The sequence below is a fragment of the Kwoniella europaea genome, chromosome 2 (assembly GCF_036810445.1).
Source record: "Kwoniella europaea PYCC6329 chromosome 2, complete sequence".
Lineage (NCBI taxonomy): Eukaryota > Fungi > Basidiomycota > Tremellomycetes > Tremellales > Cryptococcaceae > Kwoniella > Kwoniella europaea.
Genome location: NC_089488.1, coordinates 3,655,507 through 3,675,627, shown reverse-complemented (window position 1 = coordinate 3,675,627; position 20,121 = coordinate 3,655,507). Strand labels below are relative to the sequence as shown.

The window sequence follows — 20,121 nt, the reverse complement described above, 5'->3', positions numbered from 1 at the left end:
TAACTACGTGTCCAAACGGATCCGACTTTGCCATCCTTACCAAGCGACGAAACCCCCTTAAGCGATCCAAGTTTCACATAGGATAGTCAACTCCTTTATAACCCTCATCCGTAAGTGTCACTCCCCACGTCACCAGACATTCCTATGAACTCCTTCATATACACTTGATCTCACTTACCGATTCACCCGTACATCCATCAGAGCTTTAACCACCACCCACAATGTCATTCTTCCGACGAAAGAAGGACGAGCCCCTCATCCCACCTGTCGCTCCACCCGCCGGTGCCTCTGCACCAAGAGCCGACCCCTACGCCCAAGCACCCTCCAATTCCAATCGGTATGGTGGTGCAGGTGGTGGTGATCCCTATACCAGATCTAAACCTGCCGCAGGCGATGATAATCCCTATGCAAAAGCGACGGATCATAACGATGCAGCGCGAAATGAGCTGTTTTCTGGATTCAGTGCTCCCGAGAAACCCAAACCGGGAAGAAAATATGGATACGAAGGGAGAGAGATGGAAGAGGATTTCGATGAGGATGAGGAGGTCGAAGGTATTAAGCAGGAGATGAGGGGGATCAAACAGGAGAGTTTGGCTAGTACCAGGTGAGTTAAGCTCTAATCAGTTAGAGTATCAGGTACACCCATTGATGATTTTGGTATACTTCTCATTCCACAGAAACGCTCTTCGACTCGCTAGAGAAGCTGAGGAGAATGCTAGAGGAACAGTTGCGAAACTTTCTGATCAATCAGGTGGGTATTGCAAAACATGCAAAGAAGAGAATCGATGATCGCTCATGCCTTTCCTTGACTGTGTCACAGAACGTATCGCCAACTCTGAACGATACCTCGATATGGCCAAAGCCAATAATCAGCGAGCTGAAGATAAAGCTGAGGAACTGAAGAAGCTCAACAGAAGTATCTTCCGTCCTGCTGTGACTTGGAACAAGGTGAGTGTTTTGTATTTCCTTCATGTCGATTGTGCTGAATGGGCTGGGGTGTGTCGTCATAGGATGCCAAGCGACAAGCCGAAGAAGACAAGATCAACGAGCGACACGCGATGGAACGACACGATCGCGCTAAAGCTCTGAATGACGTGACGGATACAAGGAGGAGATTGGGTAATGCGGCTAATCCATCACCTTATGAAAGTCGATATGAGAGAGAACCTTTACCTGGAGAACAAAAAGCTAAGAAGGAATCGAGATCGAGATATCAATTCGATGCTACTGCCTCGGATGATGAGTTGGAGGATGAACTGGATGATAATCTCAATGAGACTTATGAGGTCACCAAGAGGTTGAAGAATCTAGCTACGGCTATGGGAGATGAAGTGACGGGACAAAACCAACGATTGACTAGAGTCACTGATAAGACGGAGAACCTCGAGTTTGCGGTTATGAAGAATACAGAGAGATTGAAGAGGATTAGATAAATTTATGGTCTGGACAAGTATAGGATAGAATATTGGAGTTCTTATCCATTTCTATGGACGATGAGACTGAGTACTGTATACCCTTACCGAAACGGAAACCAAAACCAAAACAAATAGTATTCACAGGAGAATATGCTGGTCTAATCTGATGTCGTGGGCCCGATATAGATGGGAAACGGAGGGAGGGATTTGTATATATGTCTCCAGGTTGGATTTGTATCTATGTATGACTATATTTCCTATGCAGCTACCATGGTCCGTTTCACTAGTCAATGTTCCATTGTTATATCGGACATGTAAGATATATGCGATGCATAGCTATGCAAGTTGGATTGAGAGACTAACACTGACTAATGATGGGATAAATTACGTTGCCTTTCCGCAGGATGCCAGTGTCTATATAACCGAGTGAAAGTACATTATTGATTATTCATTCATTCCCTCCATAATTCATCGTCAACAAGGTCAATACAGCAGTAACATACAAAGACGCACTATCACCATGCCCCATGTTTTTCCTCCTCGAATAACTATGACCATGAAGAGCAAGCACAGTTGTGTCTCGGACATATAGCTGTACACACCATACACCATACACACCACGTCATACCCATACCCACACTCATAATCGTCACAGTGACAAGTCACACAAACGTCGTGGTATACTCTACTCGCACTTCCTTTCATCGCCTCTTTCTACCTTACCATCAACACATTCTCTCATATATTCGATATCTGACGATATAAACGATCAAACAATACTATTCCTCTCAGTAAGACCTGTATCTTCGACCAGACATCATGTCCACTTCAACTTCAACATCCACAACGACCGACCCACCACCACCCGACTACGTACCCTCACAACCGCAAATCCTTATCACTCCTCTACCTGACTCGGCGAGCTTCTTCTGGGGTAAGACCATCCAAGGGGAGATATATGTGAAAGGTCTGGGTGAAGGGTCGGGTAACCGGACTGGGATAGTGAAGATCTTGTGAGTGGGAATCTAGTTGAGCTGAACTCTCAATGATATCCAATTTCGACCACAAATCCATCTCTAAACGGTCTCATCTTTTATCTATCGATCTATCGAAAGGGCCCAGTGGTCACTTACGAATAGCTGACATGTGTTGTGATCTACAGATCCGTGCAATTATCATTAACGAATCATCTACCCAATCATCCAACTATCCATCTTTATGAATTCCCCAATCAGACATTATATCCACCATCATCCCCAATATCAAATGTATCATCTTCAACCATCCCCTCGGATGGTACCATACCATTCTCTACTTCACATCGATTCTCAATCGAACTTCCATCTTCTCTCTCCTCTCCATCAGAACCATTACCCGGTACGTTGAACCTCACATCGTACGAGAAAGGTGAAATCCGTTATTCGCTCTCTGTGAAATTGGTTTTACCCAACGATCAAGTGGTAATCGAAGAGATGAAGATCGAAGGTACACCTCAAGAAGTATCATGTCAGGATGCAGCTGCACCTCAAGAGGAGGAGGAGGAGCTTGAAGAGGTTGAGGAGAAATTGGAGAAAGATGGAGTATTAGCTAGATTACTTATCGATCAAGATCGACCTAGATTAGGTGATTTGTTGAGATTGGGTTTGGAGATTAGACCAGCAGAGAGGAAGAAGACTGGTGTGATTGGTTTGGCTAAACAATCAGATCCGATCGAAACTCTCAGACCACTCAGAAGGGTCAGAGTAGAATTATTTAGAAAAGTCATCATTCATTCAACTCGACTCGGTCCTATCGCTTCATCCTCATCATCAACATCAGCTGCCACTGCAGCGGCTGGTGGTGGTGGTGGTGGTGGTGGTGGTGGTAGTGATGATGGGGAAGTCGAACATCTTACTTTACTTCATGCGACAGGTAAATCATTACGATATCCCGGTTCAGGTCCAGGTCGACATTATCCACCTCTCAGAGTATTATTTACCATCCCTACTGCCCAGCTCGGTGTGGTCGCGGAGCAAACTTGGGGAGAGATAACTTCGAATGTACCATATCATGATATAACCTTCTTTATCAGAGTGACGATAGGGTTCGGTGATGTCTCACCTACTGGTACAAGTAATAAAGATTGGAGATTGAGCAGGAATATAACGATCAGACCTAAGAGATGGAAGGAACCTAGGGAGATCGTAGTGGATAGAGGTCTTATACCTGATTTAGGAAATGGTAATGACTCACCTTCACTCGGTCAAGATACTAAGGCTGGTACGAGTCAGAGCCAAAGAGGTTCAGGATCAGGATCCGGTTCGGAGACATGGACAGAAGAAGATTATAGAAAAGAAGCATATCGACAGAAAGGCAGAGATGTAGTAGGTGATTCTGGAACATTTAGAAATACCGATACCGATACCGATACCGACACTGCACATAACGATCTACCACCCCCTTTCGAGGTTGAGACACAGACTCGAGCTGGTCCATCAAATTCATCTAGCAGTAGACCCGGGGAATTACCTAGTTTCCTTGAATCTGAAGAGCAAGCTAGAACAGGTGAGATCCCCACTTTGAATCAAACTGTAAGATCGGAAAGGTTGGTTCCGGTAAATTTCAATCAGGATGATCAAGCTGTGATCATACCGGAAGAAGTCGAGATTCAAGGTCATCATGAGGGAACAATAGGGGAAGAAGGATTCGAAAGGAATACTTGGGTGGGAAGGAGAGGTAGTCTGAAGGGAGAGTTGGGTACATGGGTAGAGGTGGGTGCTTTTGATCCCTTTTTCACTACTTGATAGCTGCGTGAAAGCTGTTCAACAAGATTGTGGGAAACGAATGGTCGAATGCTGATGATCATCACTTGACAGTACGACGGATACGAGACTTTCTCTGTAGCACCTCCATCTATGGACGCATCGTACGGTGCTGGAGGAGCTATGGATCCACCGCAGGAAGGCGACGAGAACAGCGTGAACGTCGTCGGAGGGATGGTAGCTAGATTGGGTCTGGAAGGTGAAGGGGTTGGAATGCAAGGTCTCGAATTGATGGAACATCTAGGGCTGGGTGAGGGGACTCGAATCGTTGATCTACAGGTAAATTGATTTCTTTATCTCTTCTGAAAATGGCTAAATTAAATTGTCTTGATCATTATTCTTGTTATCTAGGACGACTTGCCCCCAGGAATAGATGAACCTTCTTTACCTGCTTTACCAGATTTTCATTCCCATTCCCATGTCCATGTTCATGCTCACGGACATCCACATGATGATAATCCACGTTCACCTCCTCCACCCCCCGCTCACGCACCATATATATCCCCACCAGCTCATTCCCACAGTCTACCACCGGCTCATGATCCTCCTTCCTTTGATGCCAGTCAAGCTGCCAATGCTGTAGGAGTAGCAGCTACCTCTCATATCAGACCTCAAACTGGACCTAACGTACCTGTGGGAGTGGGAGTGGGAGGTAGAAGACCAAGTAGACATGCTATAGATGATGCTGTTGGTGTAGGGAATGTAAGTACTCAGGGAGATGCTCCACCAGGATATGAGAGAGCAGGTGGGGAAGGTGGATTACCTCCTTATAGTTGATCGTATCATATGCTTTATTGGGGTGTTGTATGCATCTTCTGAGATAATAGCGCAGACAGCTGAGCACGTTCTGAAAATCATATATCTTCGGGGTCCTTCTCTCCTACAGTCGACTACAAGGTCACATAACTCATACATATACTGTACTCCCCGACAGGCTACCAATGGAGCGATGATACAAACTTTCATGACATATGAGGTATGCCCAATTCCTTCAAAAACGTATCTATATCCAATTGCTCTGTCTGCCCATCGTCTCCTCCTACAGCTTGTCCATCGTGATTCGTCGACCCATCATAGGTTTCAGCATCGTTGTTACCACCAACAGTCCCAAAATTGAGCAACGAGTCGAGATCCAAAGTGTCAGGGGATGTGGTTGGTTGCGGTTGCGGTTGTTGTGGTTGTTGTACCTGATGGGGCTGTACAAAATGCGCATCAAGGAACTGAGAAGGCATCGATAATGTATGAAAACCACTGTTCTCTTCCGAACCTAACCAATCATTCCCTGATAGGTTTTGATGTCCCATGCGCCCCGGTGCAGCTCCTGGGAATGGTGTATGTCGTGCATCATTAAGACGTTCATTGATGAATGCCTGATCCCCTCTGTCCGGCCAGAAAGGCCCGGGGTTCGGTCCTGAAGTATGCTGTTTCGAGATACCTACGTGGGACTGCTGCGAGTTGGACAACATGCCAGGTGAAATCGAATTGAGTAAAGCCTTGGGATCGTTCTGCAGAGCATGTTCGATCAAATTTGGGATGGAGCTATATGGATGAAATGAAACATATGAGTAAGTGCACCAAAAGAAAAAGGTGCGGACTGTACATACACAGGAGGCCAGAATGTCAGTACAGCTTCGACAGCGTTTACGCTCGCTTGGGCCTCTGCCTCTTTCATCCGAGCTACATACTCGCGCGATCGACTTTCAGTTGTCTGCTGATGTCTTGAATTCCAGGCGGAGATCTCCTCGGGGGAGGGCGTCATGCGTTCCATAGTCAGGGCTACGGAATCACAGACTTCGGCTACATCTGCCCAAGCTATCGATACGGAACGTCAGCTATCCCAATTTGGCGAACATCTCAACGACCGAAGGAACATACCCCATCCCTGTAGTGGAAGTGTTGACGTAAGCATTAATCCTGTGTAAAAAGCGAACTAGCACGACTCCACTCACAACCTGATGTAATGCTTCCAAACATATGTCCATCTCTTTCTGTTTCGCTTCCCACGTCCAGCCATGTCCGCCGGGCTAAATCGAGCGTCAGTGTCACTCCTTTAGGTTGTGAGCCCGGTAATGGTTCAGCTTACAGTATGATCCGGGTATCCTTGTTCGTTGGTAGGTACTTCAGCTAGTAGTTGCGCAGTAGCTAGCAAAACTCTTAACAGGACAGCTGCAGCTATGTTGTATAAAGACACAAACCTCCAGATCAGTATTTCGACTTGCCAGTGTATGAGGTTTTATAGCTTACACTGTATTACTCCAGTAGGTAAGAAAGCCTATACATGACATTCCAACTTAGCTAGGTTGCTCACTAACATCATTAGTATATGACTTACCTTGAGCATGTGGATCTGACTTCTACAGCTGAGGAGCAGTCCATCGATACTCTCTTTATTCAACCTTTCCAGCAGTTCTATATTGTGAAAAGCGCGGGTATTGCCTTGTCCGGGCTTGGACGGGGGTGTTGTAGAGGATGATCGATCGGATGGAGTGCTTATGAATGCTGGAGAAGACGGTGGCTGACAGCTCTTCCAAAATGCCAATTGATCACGAATTAATTGATGAATCACAAGAAGGAGGAAAGGGCAGGAAAGTCGCAGATTCGCCAAGAACTACAGACCAATCTCCAAATCAGTACCTATCACTGGTGATCCAAGATACGGTATGGTATAGGTGACGTACATTCAGTGGTGAGAAGCCCAATAGATCTTCCTTTCGACAGGCTTTTAGCTGCTGCGTCACCTGTGCATTCAGGTCTCTGCTGATATCTCTCTGTGGGAGATGGAAAGATGGATATTAGCAAGACGATGCGTGGTGTTCAAGCGTAGTGTGGTTCTCATGCGAGTAAGCCTCAATCGAAGACTCACGATATCCTTCCAAACCTTTCTAACTGTCATGCAAATCTTACCAACATCCGCTGCACCTTTCTTTCTTAGCGGATACGCGACATGGGTCGCGACTTCCCGACCAGCTAATCCTAGTCGATGATAGATCCTGGAGTACGTTTCAGAGGCAATCAGCTCATAATCTGGAAGACTACATAGTCGGCCACACCACTCACGAAAGGAAGAACGCCAGTAATTTGAACGCTGACTGTGGTAATTTGTCTTGGACTGTTTCCACCCATTCCCCAGCTGCATCAATGTCTTCCTGGGGACTATCTCAGAATGTTTCATATCAGCGCTGTACACCAAGGCTGGAAGTTGCGACTTACATCCTCGGGAGAGCTCCGATCGCCGCAGAGAAAAAGGCATCACCAATCATGTGGCTCCAGAACAATCGTCGTTGCTTCATCTGTAGCTGGGAGTGGCTGACCGAGGCCTCGCCGACATCGGTCACGATTGGTCCCTCAGCATCCCACATCAAGCCGAGAAGTTGCATCTGCTCAATGATGGTAGAGTGGATCATACGATCTGCAATGATGTACAATTGTCAACGAAAATCGCATATGGAGGGTACTTCGCAATCACACGAGCAAATGTATCGTGATAGATGAACTCACTTTGTAGCCAATAATCTTTGTCTAACAATTTCTCATCCGTCATCTGCATCAACTGACTATACAGTGTCAAGGCTTGGACACCCGTGACACTAGGCATTCGAAATAGACCATGCTCGTCGATGAGTCGCTTGGCTCGGGCCAACAGAGCTTTACACGCTCCTATACGAGCCGTTCCCCAATGAGTTCTCGCTCGAGTGCCTGGGGTAAACTGAAGGTGACATCAAGAGTTTTCAGCAGACCTTCCGGAAGAAGGGACAAAACAAGACGTACGGTACCATCGGCCTTGATGACTGAAATGATCTCCTCGTCAATATCCACCGCAGACAAATCAACTAAACGGTATTGACTCACCTTTTGGAGCAGCATTCGCTTTGGCTTCGCTGAGTCCCAATATCTACATTACACGTATGTGGTCAGCTCGACCACGATGTTTATCATTAGGCAGAGGATGAAAGCAGCTCACCACAGGAGAATCGGAATATCTAGCACCCCAAGCTTCGATCACCGCACAGAGAGCTTCCTGCGCCGGACTCATCCTGTCTGACCTCTGACCTGCTCTGATCCATTCGAGGTAAAACACTTCTGGGCTTATCGCCTAGATCACACACATATCAGCTCACTCCCTTCCAAGCGGTTAAGATGGGACTTACAGGATATGAGAGATGAACAGCTTGAAAGAAAACTTTTACTAAGTGATTACTTAATGCCATCCCCAAAGCTCGATCGGCCAATTGTTCAGATACAGCTTCCCTCCTTCCCCAGGTGATCATTTGCCCACTTCCGGATTCCGAGTACAATCTCCACGGATTCGAAGATACCAGAAGCATCTTCCGACTTTGGCTGTCTAGGTCGTATGGAGATCTTGAGCGTTTTCGTGTATCACCAGAAAGATAATCATCGTTGTGGTTGGTGTAGGTATTATAGTTTATTCCCAGTATATTCCCAGGTACAGCTAGCGGTGTCGTTGAGGATGATAATCTTGAGATGCCCTGGTAGGTCGTGGAAGTGGACGACGGTGATGGAGCTTGCATTTCGGTCATATAAGCTGACAATCTACTCTGAAGTCCACCCATCAGATCATCATCTTCTTCACTTATTTGCACACCGTCCGCACCCGGTGTCAGACCTGTCGTACGAACGAGGTACATCGCTTCTTTCCGATTGTTCGCAAATTGCTGCCATATTGACGCTGCTTGCTGAGAGCTGCTGGAGGATGGTCCAGGCGTTTTGATGAGCGGTGAGGGATTTGATGGTGATGGGTCAGGATTAATGTTGAACGTCTGTAAGTCCGTGGGATCGAACAGCGAATTGATAGTCTGATCAGGCAATGGTCCCGATGCTGTTTCCAGTGGATTTACAGATGTCTGTACATCTTGAGATAGAAATGTCGCTTGGAAAGGATTTAAAGGTGGGTTAATAGGTTGATTATTGAGGAATTCCATTAAATCAAAAGGTATTTCCGTCGCATTCGGTTCTAATCCCATATTGTTTCGTACCTGTTCATCTTGTCGCTTCTGTTGCTCTTCACCAAACTTTCTTTTAGCCTCTTCGATCCTCTTTCCACCTTTATTTGGTCGAGTAGGTTCCCTTATACCTTGCGTATCGCACTTCAATCCCTTCCTCTTACAATTCGTACATCCCACTTCCGGATGCTGTTCTACCAGTACACTGAGCGGTGGAGGAGGTTGAGTAGAAGAGGATGGGAGTGCGTTGAGTAAGTCGGATAGATCGCATTTGATACGTCGTAGTTTACAACAACTACAAGCTACGTTTTGCCCTGTGAGATTATACGGTCAGATCACTTATACCGAGGGAGTCCCCACATAATCCTAGGTAGTATGAGGACTCACGACGCTTCGGCTTGGGTTCTTCGGATGGAGCGGACATAGTTGCAAGGAGTTATGTACAATATTATGAACGAGTCGATAGTTTACGGTTAGCTGTCGATGCTGCAGATGTTGTTGAGCCGAGTTGGTTGGTACTTGTTCTTTTGCTGTGTTATCTGGTCAAATCAGCTGTATTTATAAATACTTGATCCGTATGCCCACGTGGTGGATTACGCTAGTACTCGTTGTCGGGAATGTGATCGGAGCCTATTTTGTCTATTTTTGGAAACATGCAATCAATCATACACGTCCAAGCATTAAGTAAGATCTTAGGCATCAAGCATCAAGTCATACGTACATGCAAGAATGTGGCTACTATGTTATCACCTTTCATGAGCTTTGAGCACAATGTGGCAATAACGAACACTGGAGATAGTCAAAGCTACATGCATGACTGACTGATACTCGGTTCCAGCTCAGTTCATCGATCGATCACTGCTTCATCCCTCTCTCATTCAGCATCCGCTTCCCCTGTCATGAAAGGGTTTCAAAAAGTACTTGAAAGGAAGGTAAGAAGGAAGCTTCCTTTTTATGTGAGGACCGTATACTGTACGGTATTAAATATATAAGAAATGTTACAACAATTTGGCCACCTCCAACGGACCAATGTATTATACAGTCTAATCATCTGATCTATCTATTTATCACCTCGTTCGTGAGTTTTTTTAAATGGTCGTTATGCCACCGATCTTACGCTACATGTTAAAGTGATTTGATCCCATCATATTCAGAATCATCATCTTCTATCATCATCTCTAGAATTGTTTCTCGAATTCGATTTTCTACCAGGTGCGATTTTCGATATGATACAAGCCAGACCATCGCTCGAGGCTGTGAAAATACCTTCAACTAGGATAAAGTCTTGCCCGGGCATAGAACGCTCAGATTCATCTGTTCCCTGAGGCCAAGTTTCCCCGTAGGGTGGAAGATCCGGTATCTGCAGTCAAAATAAGGTTGATTATCAGCGAATGATGTCCTGTGTCGAAGCCTCACCCTTGCGCAAGAAGCGCGTAAATTGTGTATTGTACTGACTTTCAAGATGTGAAATCTGGTATAGCCATGACCTCCTGAACGTCTTTCATTGAACATTATAGGACTGGACTGTTTGGCCGATTCGATATATCTCCGTACGTGCGCTCGATCGGAAGGTCGTATTATAGAATAAAAAGGTTGGTTCTTCAGCTAAAAGCGTGTCAAATCGATACATCAATAATCCAACTCAAAGAGCAGAGATAGTATATGGGATACTCACCCTACTTCCATTGATGATCACATCATTACTGACATACATTACCCTGCTCGTATCGGTGAATCTATCGAGGATAAAGAAAGTCCGAGGAGAGGGTTTATGTGGTGTGGGCCAAGGATGATCTATCGGTGGAGGGGAAAGGGAAATCGACGTTGAATCAGGAGAAGATGCCAAAGGAGCTATTGAGGAGCTTGGCCAGCGCTGCGAGGTAAGACGTCAATAAGCAGAAAGTTTGACAATGGCTTTATCAACGAAAAAAATCTATCCGCTTACTTTTATAGCGAATTTCCCTTGAGAAGCCGATGACACTTCGATCACTTCTCTGGCTGTAAGTGCTTGTTCTGATAGACATCCAGCGGGTCATGAGCTCAAACCAACATTGTTGACAGATATTGAAGAGGAAAAAAACCCACGTAACGTCCGCTGACCATCCACAGCTCTAGTATACAACGCTAATGAGGTATTATACACCGTCGAACTTTGTATCCTGTTCACTACATCAGCACGGGATCGATGGACTGATGAGATTGTAACTCACTATGAGCAACAACATTCCACATAATATCCATCCTTATGTAATGCTCTATAATAAGCCACACAAGCGGTTTTCTCGTCTGTCAACGCTTGACTAAGGTTCGAACCCAGAACCACAACAATCAGCCTACAATTCAAGTGGCCTCCGGTGAACGAGCTTACTAATGAATTTCCCTTAACATGGGAATTTCATCCGGATGGAAGATCAAATAGCAAGATTTACCCAGAAGATCATTTGGGGTATAACCCAAGATCTCCTGCATCGATTCGGATACGTAACTTATCCTAGCCTATGCTCGTCATGTACGAAAAATCGGTGAGGGACCAAGAAGTTGGGCGAAGTTCAGTCCGATTTGGGCGAGGTCCAAGAACAAAAGCCCATCATTTTCAGCATCGATGTTTTGTGTTTCGTGTACCGGGACGAGTAGGGTGGAGGTGATTGCGCAAAGTGGGGTAAGAAAGGGGATATGAGTTAGCATATTTTTCCTTTCAAACTTTCATGTGAATATCTCTGACAACCAATGTTTGTTGGTGATATGGGCGTGTAAACATCTAAGGATGGGCCTTGTCTCCTAACGCTTTCGGCGCCTAATTTACACTACTACTGTACTAGCCCTTGAGCTCGTGCGTTGGACAACAATCCTTCAGCCACAAGGGACAAGGGGAGTGAGGGGATCCGTGCTTCAGAGATCCGATCCCTTCTAAGAAGGATACGTCACTTGTCACTTGTCCCTTTTCCCGACGGCCATCCTTCTGAATCTGAAGACACTTTCGCTGATGCAACTCACCTCTTGATCAGCACTACACGATAACCAGGCTGACAAACCCAATTCCTCCTGGCTCGATACACTGCTGGATCCCGTACCGGGAGGTCGAGACGATCCTGAGCTTCCTGGTGGTCCACCGCCACCGCCGCCACCACCACCACCTGACGATGAATGAGAATGCGATGATGATGGACCTCTCTGCATTTTGTATGGCGAGGGGTTATTCGATTGAGATCGTGGTCTTGACATCTTGAAGGGATGTTAGGAGGGGTAAGACCGAAGGAAGTGTCAAAAAACCAAAGGTTGAATCGTTTAGCCAAAAGGCGAAGAGACGATGATGGGGAAGAAGAAGAATAGGAACGAAAAGATATAGTATCTGAATTCTAAATCCTTGCCATGTAACTAGAATCTATTTTGTATATTTAACCAGATGTCTATATATCTAACACCCGCGGAGCTGTATTCGGCCGCCGTGTAGTAATCGATTGGATCTGTAACCTGATATGAAAGGGAATAGGATGATGTGTTTTGTATATAGTTGATTGAGGAATGAAGTTGACGTTTGAACTATAAGTGTTTGCTCTTGATTGCCTCGTTTTGAGTTTTCCCGTCAAGATCAAACTCCATTGACTTGTAGCTATAGGGTATCTGCTTTGCTTCTCTGTACAAGTTCCAAGATCTGAAATCTTCCTTCCTCTTTCTTTGATGCGCAGTATACAATCCACGCACAAACACACAGTAATTATCTGTCCCTGGTAACTGTGAGAGAGTCTGAATGTCCTTTCGATGTCGTACCGGCCCGTTGATGATGTTTTGATCCGTTGATCCGTTTCAGCTTTGACCTACTCACTTGGCGGTTGATCTTTTTGTTGCTTTGCCTTGCTCTGAAATACAAGGTGGTGGTGGGGAGATCTGATTAACCTCAAATCTCGGCAAAAGTGACAACAATCTGATATGAAAACAGTATTATATTGAACGATTTTGATACTCGCAAAATGATTTTCGCGGGATACCAACTCCAATCCTAATTCCAACAATCCAATGTCTCAGATCTGCAATATAATTCAGACGCTTGACGCGGAGTTTATTTCTTTTCTTTTCCTTAAGAGTCGAAGTCGGAGTCGTCGGCGGCGTCGGAGTGTTTCAGATGATTGATCGACTTGTACCAGAGATTGTAACTGATGTCTGTGAGGGACAGTAAAAGAAAGAATGGTGAAGGAAACAAACATGCGTTGGTCGTATCACCTTTTCGGCATGATCCTCGTCCATCTGCAGTTGGTGTTGATTTTGGTGGTGTTGTTGGCTTTTCGATTGAAATGATTTTGGATTATCAAGATTAATTTATTTTCAACTTGTATCATACATAAATAGATAAAAAGGGAAAACGCCTCTTGGATCATCCGTATACATCGGCATTCGCTTTTTTTTTACATTGCTTTCCCTGATACGATGATGAAAAGTAACAACTTCCCTTGGCCTTGGCATAATAATCCAACAGGAAAAATCATGCTTCTTTGTTGAGAACACGGTACAGCTCAAGTTCCCAAACTGTAATCTACCTGCGTAGTTTCAGAGAATTAACTGTATATCTAAAAGGATAAAACGGCCCGAGGCATCACGCACACACATATACGGACCGCACTGCGCGCGACGGCTCCCTCTCATCCACGAGTGACGTTGTCCCATTCGATCGAGATCCGACTTCTGTTGACCGAAGGTCTTGTCATAACGAGGTTCCCGTCAGCTCCGTAAGATCTCCGAGACTCAGGCTGACACAATTGGGATCTACAGCTCTTTCGTGCGCATGCGGTGGAGTGGATCTGATCACTGATCTTGTTTTTCTGTCATCTAGCATAGCATGTGGATATGAGTGGAGTAAAGTAATGATCGGATTTCGTATTCCGTTAGTGACCGTTAAGTCTCTGGGTGTCCAAATTATCACTCCACTCTCGGCCGTCAGTCATCTTTCCATACTCGTACTGTCCTTTCGTTTAATCAGCTGCTCTCGATCGTAATCATAACGTTTTGAAGTACGTACTACTCTCCAACCCTCTTTTTTTCCCTCTCGATCTCTTCATTAAGGTTAAAAAAGTGCAGTGAAAAACGGGTACGGAGTATAAGTAGGGTTACATGTGCAGATCCGGCATAGATAAGGGAAAGGAGTTTGTGCGCACCACACTTGATCGCAAGGGGAAACAAGGGACCTTTTAAGGGTACCTACTGACCGACGGTGTGCTGAATGATGAAATCATATATGCATGATGATGTTATTCACATATATACCCGTACTTCATTTTGCTCTCCATGATCGATAATATACATTATCTATCTCATGATGATGATATTCGCACCTTTACTTCTCTGTAATCAAGGATTTACAATATCTATACTCTTCAAGATTTGTTTCTGACACGGGGATTGCAGACCTTACCATTTCCTACTCCCGTTGTTACTCTGATACTGTGAAGTTCTTCCATTCCCATTGCTTTTGGTTTGACTTTGGGTCATCATTGGTAGACCAGGTGTTACAGGTCTTGAATTGACCGTCGATCCACCTTCTCTTTCAGAAGCGTACGCATCCAGTATTCTCACCACATCTGTGGTGAGGTATTCCAGTTCTTTAATCTCGTCTATCGTCATAGGTTGGATGATCCTAGTCGTCTTTTTCGCTTGGTCTTCTCCTTCAGCTTCATCTTCGTCATCTGATTCATTCTCTATTACTTCTTCATCAACCTGATCGTTACCATTATTTTGAATGATCTTTGAACTTCCTTTAGTATTGACTTGGATAGCCGAAGTTGACTTTCTCCACCTTTCATCTCTATCCTTGATCAAAGATTTCCCAACACCTTCGAAGACTCTTAACATACATCCGTCCAAGAGGACTTTCAATCTCTGTACATCATCCAAAGCATGCAAATTTCCCACGACAGGTAACCACCTATCGCATTCTAATCCACGTTGCGTCACGACGAGCTCATAAGCACCGAATAACATGTATGTCATAGGGTCCAATCGAGTTACCGAACGTAATTGAGTGATACCACCCGTTTCTTTCCCTCCGAGAGGAACATTTCGAGATTTTTCGCCGAAGGAATATAATCGTTTTTCAGCAGGGTTGAAAGATTCACTAGCTTGTTCAGGTCCGCCAGCTTCCCTTCGTCGAGAATTGACGGAAGATCCATGAATGAATACCGTCTAACAACATGAGTCGCACGTCAGCTGTCCATCAATTGATGAATGAGGATGAAGACTCACCTTATCCTGTGAAGTCCTGCAAGTCTTGTCCGAAGTCCTCAAGGCGAAGTTGGGCGCATTGGCCATAGCTATCAGAGCAGCCAGGAGAGGTAGACTGTTTCCATGTTCGTTCAATTCGGGAGGAACGGTCAATCTCCTTCCTATTCTCCTGACTGCTCCACCAGCTGAGACGGCAATGACTCCAGCCTGGTCGAGGGATTGAAGTAAGCTTGCTTTAACTTGTTTGATCTGCAACAGTGTAGGTTTCGACAAGAAGTTGTCCGAACAGAATTGGTTGGCCGTCCTGTATTCACCTCGATCATCCATAGCTGACCATTGATTGTAGGCTGACACAATGGCAAGGGGATCCGATCGGAAGGCAGGTGGGCACCAGGAATCCTTAATTCGATCCGCTTCAGCTTTCAGGGCTATCGGAGCCAAGAACGGATCTCGATTTGTCAATACCGCTGCAAGTGTCAAGGATGAATCCAGGCATCGGAAGAATGAACCGTAAAGACACAGTTTACCAATAGCTGCCTCGACTGGTAATTGGAGTAACACTCGTCCAAGCGATGTGAGGTTCTGGTTCGCATCCAAGGCACCAAGCATTCGTAATGTTTCCATAGCAGCGACAATTCGACTGGGTTCAGGTGGTTCGATAGTCGCCGCCAGTACTTCTTCGACCTCACCGAGGTTCAATGCCTATGAGGTATGAATTAGCTGTGTGTAATCGGTCAATTCCTGACAGAGATAGCTCACCTTGACGTGCATTACTACGTTACTCAAATCACTTCGCTTCATCTCCACCAGCTGGTGAGGATCCAGCGCTTGCAATCTTTTCCTCGATAACAGGCCATAGTATTCACCTTCCCTATGCCTTCCCGCTCTACCAGCTCTCTGGCTCAAGTTGGAGGATCCGACCCAAGCAGAGACTAACGAGGACATGTGTCGTTCTGGATCATATCTCTTCTCTTTCACACGAGCCGTATCGATAACATAAACCACATCGGGAATAGTGATAGAGGTTTCGGCGATGTTAGTAGCCAGGATAATCCTTCTCACGCCTTTAGGCGGGGGTCTGAAAACTTCTTTTTGCTCAGCTGCTGGGATGGTCGAATGAAGATAATGTATACTAAACCTCGATTGATCGTTGAAATTCGTTCCCAATAACGGTCGACCTCTCGTGTCCATCAAAATATCTGCTACTTTCTTGATTTCATCCCACCCAGGTAAGAACACCAAGACATGTCCATCGTCGGATCGTTTCATCACATCGGCAATGGTCAAAGCCACTAGGGGATAAGGTATCTCCAAAGCCATTCCTGAACCCGGACCGAAGTTTGCTGGATCATGACTCAGTTCTTTCGATAGATACTCAGCTACATTCTTTTCGTTGAAAACCCATCCACCTTTGTTTTGCGGTATACCCTGTAATTGAGGAACAATCTCATCGAGGTACGATCGCTCTACTGGGAAAGTACGTCCGGGCACTTCGGCGACGGGCGCAGCTCGACCACGAGCATCGGCAAAGTAGCTCTTGAAGAGCGTCGGGTCGATCGTAGCTGACATGAGGATGACTTTCAAGGGTTTCTTTCTGGAGATTCGATCGGCGAGTAATCGTTTCAGAACCACTAAGAGTAAATCCGTGTCGATATCCCTCTCATGAACCTCATCAACAACTATATGGGTGACTTCGTCCATCCTAGCTACGGCATTGGGGTCGGCTGTCGATCCCAAAGCCGATTGCATCCTTTTGAGGAAGATACCGGTTGTACAAAACGTGATACTTCCATTTGGATGTGGTAACTTGGTATCGAACCTAACCTGATACCCCACTTCCTTTCCTAGTGATTGACCTCTCTCATCGGCTATTCGTTCTGCTACTGACATCGCTGCAAGTCTTCTAGGTTGCGTACAGACGATATTACATTTCGCTCCTTCACCTCTATTGATATAGTGGTCGAAGAGCAACTGTGGTACCTGGGTGGTCTTACCGGAACCAGTCGCAGCCATGACAATAGTGACGTCGTTGACTTCGATTTTAGCCAGGATCTCAGTAGCACGAGACGTCACGGGAAGAGCATTCCGTTGCGCTCGCATAGTTTCAAGTTTGGGATCACTCTCATATGCCGCTAACCTATCTTGCAGATCGAGCGATTTGTTCATCAATTCCTTCTCGCTAAGTTGACGTTTCCCTCCGGATGACCAAGTAGGTAATTGTTGATGTTCGTTGGAAGACAATGTCGAGGGAGGAGCGTTGGCCCATAATCTTGAATGCCTAATATCACCACAAAGACCTTGTATATCTTCATTCAATCGGTCGGACATCTGGAATACCAAGTGAGGTGCTAATCCTAGATTGGCACTTTTATCTTTCTTCGAAGCTTCCAAGAAATCCTTCCATAAATCCGGATCACAACTTTCCAGATATTGGGTGACATCTAAATATGCTTTTACCTGAGCTCCTTTCTTACTCGATGATTGTCCCATACCTATTCTCCTGTTTCCAACCGTTATGACCGCATCCCAAATCATTACACTTGACGGTTTACCTTTACGACCTTTGTTAGAACCCTGAGATGTTTGAGATTGGGAGAACTCTATATCGGGTTTACCGAATTTGTATCGTGCACAGTAATATTCCATGAACTGTCGAGCTCGTTCATATGATATATCGGAGCCATCGGAGAGCTTGGCCATTTCGATGCTTCCTCCAGGTAGAGGTGCAGATGATGCTGTAGTCCCACCATTGGTATTGGTGGCTGAAGGTGATTTACCGCCACCTTTGCCTTGTTCAAGCTGCGTTTAACAGTCAGTATTGGTTGATCGTCAGACAATCACCGTCAACCCACCATTCCAGCAGCTGCAAGCTGAAGTACAGCACTCAGAGCTGCCAACTTCTCCGCCTCTTTCCTAGAAGCATGATCTCCTACTCCTATGATTCCAGATCTCGCATCTGCTACGACTGTAACTCTACATTCCTATATCAGCCTGAGTTCAACTTGAATCGGTCATATTAACTTACCTGAACATCCTCTTATTTCCTATCATACCTTCTTCAGCTTTGTATTCCTGACTCATCTCTGCTCCACCTCCATTACCCAGGAAATTCGCCAATGGAGCTTTAGGGTTCTCGGCCCATTGTGCCTTTAAATGCACTTTCTGACCATATTGATCGATTATCTGATTATGGTCTCTCAAAGGTGGTGATAATTGTCGCGCAATTCCACCACTGCTGGGTCCCGCCGATCCGCCTCTTCGAGGAGTGTTACCTCCTTTTGATCTATATCTCGATGGTCCAGCCATATCTTCTTCGTCTCCTGGACTAGTTGAGCGCCGACTTGCTACAGAAGAAACACCGTTTCCGGAGGATGAGGGGTTATCAGGAAGGGCGTGTCGAGATCTCGGTCCAGTAGGTGGAGCTCTACCGGCTTTGGGACCTTTAGGGATAGCCGGCGCTGTTGAGAATGATCTGGAAGTACCCCTAGGCCCGGTAGGAATAGGTTTGGGGAGCTTGGTGGAGGGTTGAGTGTTTATGGGTGAAGGTGAGGGTGATCTTTTGGTTGGGATGGATGAGATTTGCTCTGCGGGTCTGCATCGATGACGATATATCAGCTTTGAGAAGCGGTAAGTGTACAATTTGGTTGAAGAGTTACATACCTGTCTTGCTCCTGTTTACAAAATCCCCCTAATCTGTCTTTCAAACTTTTCGGTCTGGTTTCCTTCTCAGCGATGGATGGTTCCCTTTCAATCCTTGCGGAGGCGCTAGATCCAGCACTTCGATCTCTTTTTTGAGCGGTCGTAAGAGGAGGAGATGGAGATGGAGACGGGGAATTGCGTTTAGGTCTAGGTCTGTATGAATCGTATCTCGACACCGAAGGTGAACGATGACGTTTATTTGAGCTTGTGTATCTCGGTGATGGAGATCTGATTAGCGACCTTGATCTTGATGACGATCTCGTAGCACTCGAAGCTCTTGATGGGATATAAGTATCACCCCTAGGTGAAGGTGAACGATATCTTCGAGGCGGTGAAGGGGAAGGAGAAGGTGGTGGACGATAACTTTCAGTTTCCCTTCTATAACTAGGTATTATATCTCTTCTTCTCTCTGGTGAATGTTCATTCGAGGTTGATTTAGGGACGAACGTAGGTTTAGGTGGCAGTGAGGATGGTGCAGGTCTAATAGAGTTGGTTGTAGCTGAAGGTGAAGAAGTCGTGGTCGAACTTGAAGTTGATAAACAAGTGATAGGTTTAGAAGGTAATGAAAATCTGATTGGATTTGGTAAGACTGGGAGTGAGATTGATTGTCGAAATTGTTCTTGTTGATTCGACATCAGTAACCTTGGACTCGCTGATCTATCAGGTATGATCGACCTAGTCGATACCAATCTCCTAAAGATGTGAGATGAGAATAAGGAAGAAATGTTGGATAGTAGAGTTTTCAATTTTTTCTTCTTGATGTTGGACGTTTCCGGAAGGAGAAGCGATCAAAGCGGTGACCCGTGTGTGACGGTGGTGCGCTGACGGTGATGGTGATGGTGATGGTGATGGTGATGGTGATGGTGATGGTGATGGTGATGGTGATGGTGATGGTGATGGAGACGATGGTGATAGCGGGGATGCCAGTGATACTAAGGCTGTTTGTGCATGTTGCATTCTACTCTTGTGCAGTTGCATGGGATGAGGAATGGCTACTTTCGAAATACTCTTTAACGGAACCAAATTATATTATGC

The 20,121-nt window shown here is 45.6% G+C and overlaps 5 protein-coding genes across 5 annotated transcripts; 2 read left to right on the top strand and 3 right to left on the bottom strand.

Annotated features, from left to right (window-relative positions):
- Positions 1–221: 221 nt before the first annotated feature.
- On the top strand, positions 222–1,433 carry V865_007720 (uncharacterized protein; the record flags this gene model as incomplete). Its single annotated transcript, XM_066231462.1, has 4 exons — positions 222–604; positions 678–751; positions 821–948; positions 1,011–1,433. 4 exons carry the CDS (start codon positions 222–224, stop codon positions 1,431–1,433), a joined length of 1,008 nt encoding a protein of 335 aa, XP_066087559.1.
- An 801-nt stretch (positions 1,434–2,234) lies between these two features.
- V865_007719 (uncharacterized protein) lies at positions 2,235–4,993 on the top strand (the record flags this gene model as incomplete). Its single annotated transcript, XM_066231461.1, has 4 exons — positions 2,235–2,428; positions 2,578–4,165; positions 4,271–4,495; positions 4,568–4,993. The coding sequence occupies 4 exons, from the start codon at positions 2,235–2,237 to the stop codon at positions 4,991–4,993; spliced, it is 2,433 nt and encodes an 810-aa protein (XP_066087558.1).
- Positions 4,994–5,178: 185 nt separating this feature from the next.
- On the bottom strand, positions 5,179–9,601 carry V865_007718 (uncharacterized protein; the record flags this gene model as incomplete). Its single annotated transcript, XM_066231460.1, has 17 exons — positions 5,179–5,755; positions 5,821–6,028; positions 6,092–6,098; positions 6,166–6,240; positions 6,300–6,388; positions 6,461–6,488; positions 6,549–6,824; positions 6,895–6,984; positions 7,080–7,206; positions 7,274–7,369; positions 7,427–7,625; positions 7,715–7,922; positions 7,985–8,004; positions 8,066–8,108; positions 8,178–8,309; positions 8,365–9,491; positions 9,565–9,601. The coding sequence occupies 17 exons, from the start codon at positions 9,599–9,601 to the stop codon at positions 5,179–5,181; spliced, it is 3,339 nt and encodes a 1,112-aa protein (XP_066087557.1).
- Positions 9,602–10,336: 735 nt separating this feature from the next.
- V865_007717 (uncharacterized protein) lies at positions 10,337–12,399 on the bottom strand (the record flags this gene model as incomplete). The annotated part of the gene is made up of 8 exons (XM_066231459.1): positions 10,337–10,537; positions 10,633–10,782; positions 10,853–11,050; positions 11,123–11,190; positions 11,263–11,327; positions 11,388–11,477; positions 11,546–11,673; positions 12,172–12,399. 8 exons carry the CDS (start codon positions 12,397–12,399, stop codon positions 10,337–10,339), a joined length of 1,128 nt encoding a protein of 375 aa, XP_066087556.1.
- Positions 12,400–14,577: 2,178 nt separating this feature from the next.
- On the bottom strand, positions 14,578–19,721 carry V865_007716 (uncharacterized protein; the record flags this gene model as incomplete). Its single annotated transcript, XM_066231458.1, has 6 exons — positions 14,578–15,348; positions 15,409–16,089; positions 16,147–18,186; positions 18,240–18,360; positions 18,413–18,979; positions 19,048–19,721. 6 exons carry the CDS (start codon positions 19,719–19,721, stop codon positions 14,578–14,580), a joined length of 4,854 nt encoding a protein of 1,617 aa, XP_066087555.1.
- Between the last annotated feature and the right edge of the window lie 400 nt (positions 19,722–20,121).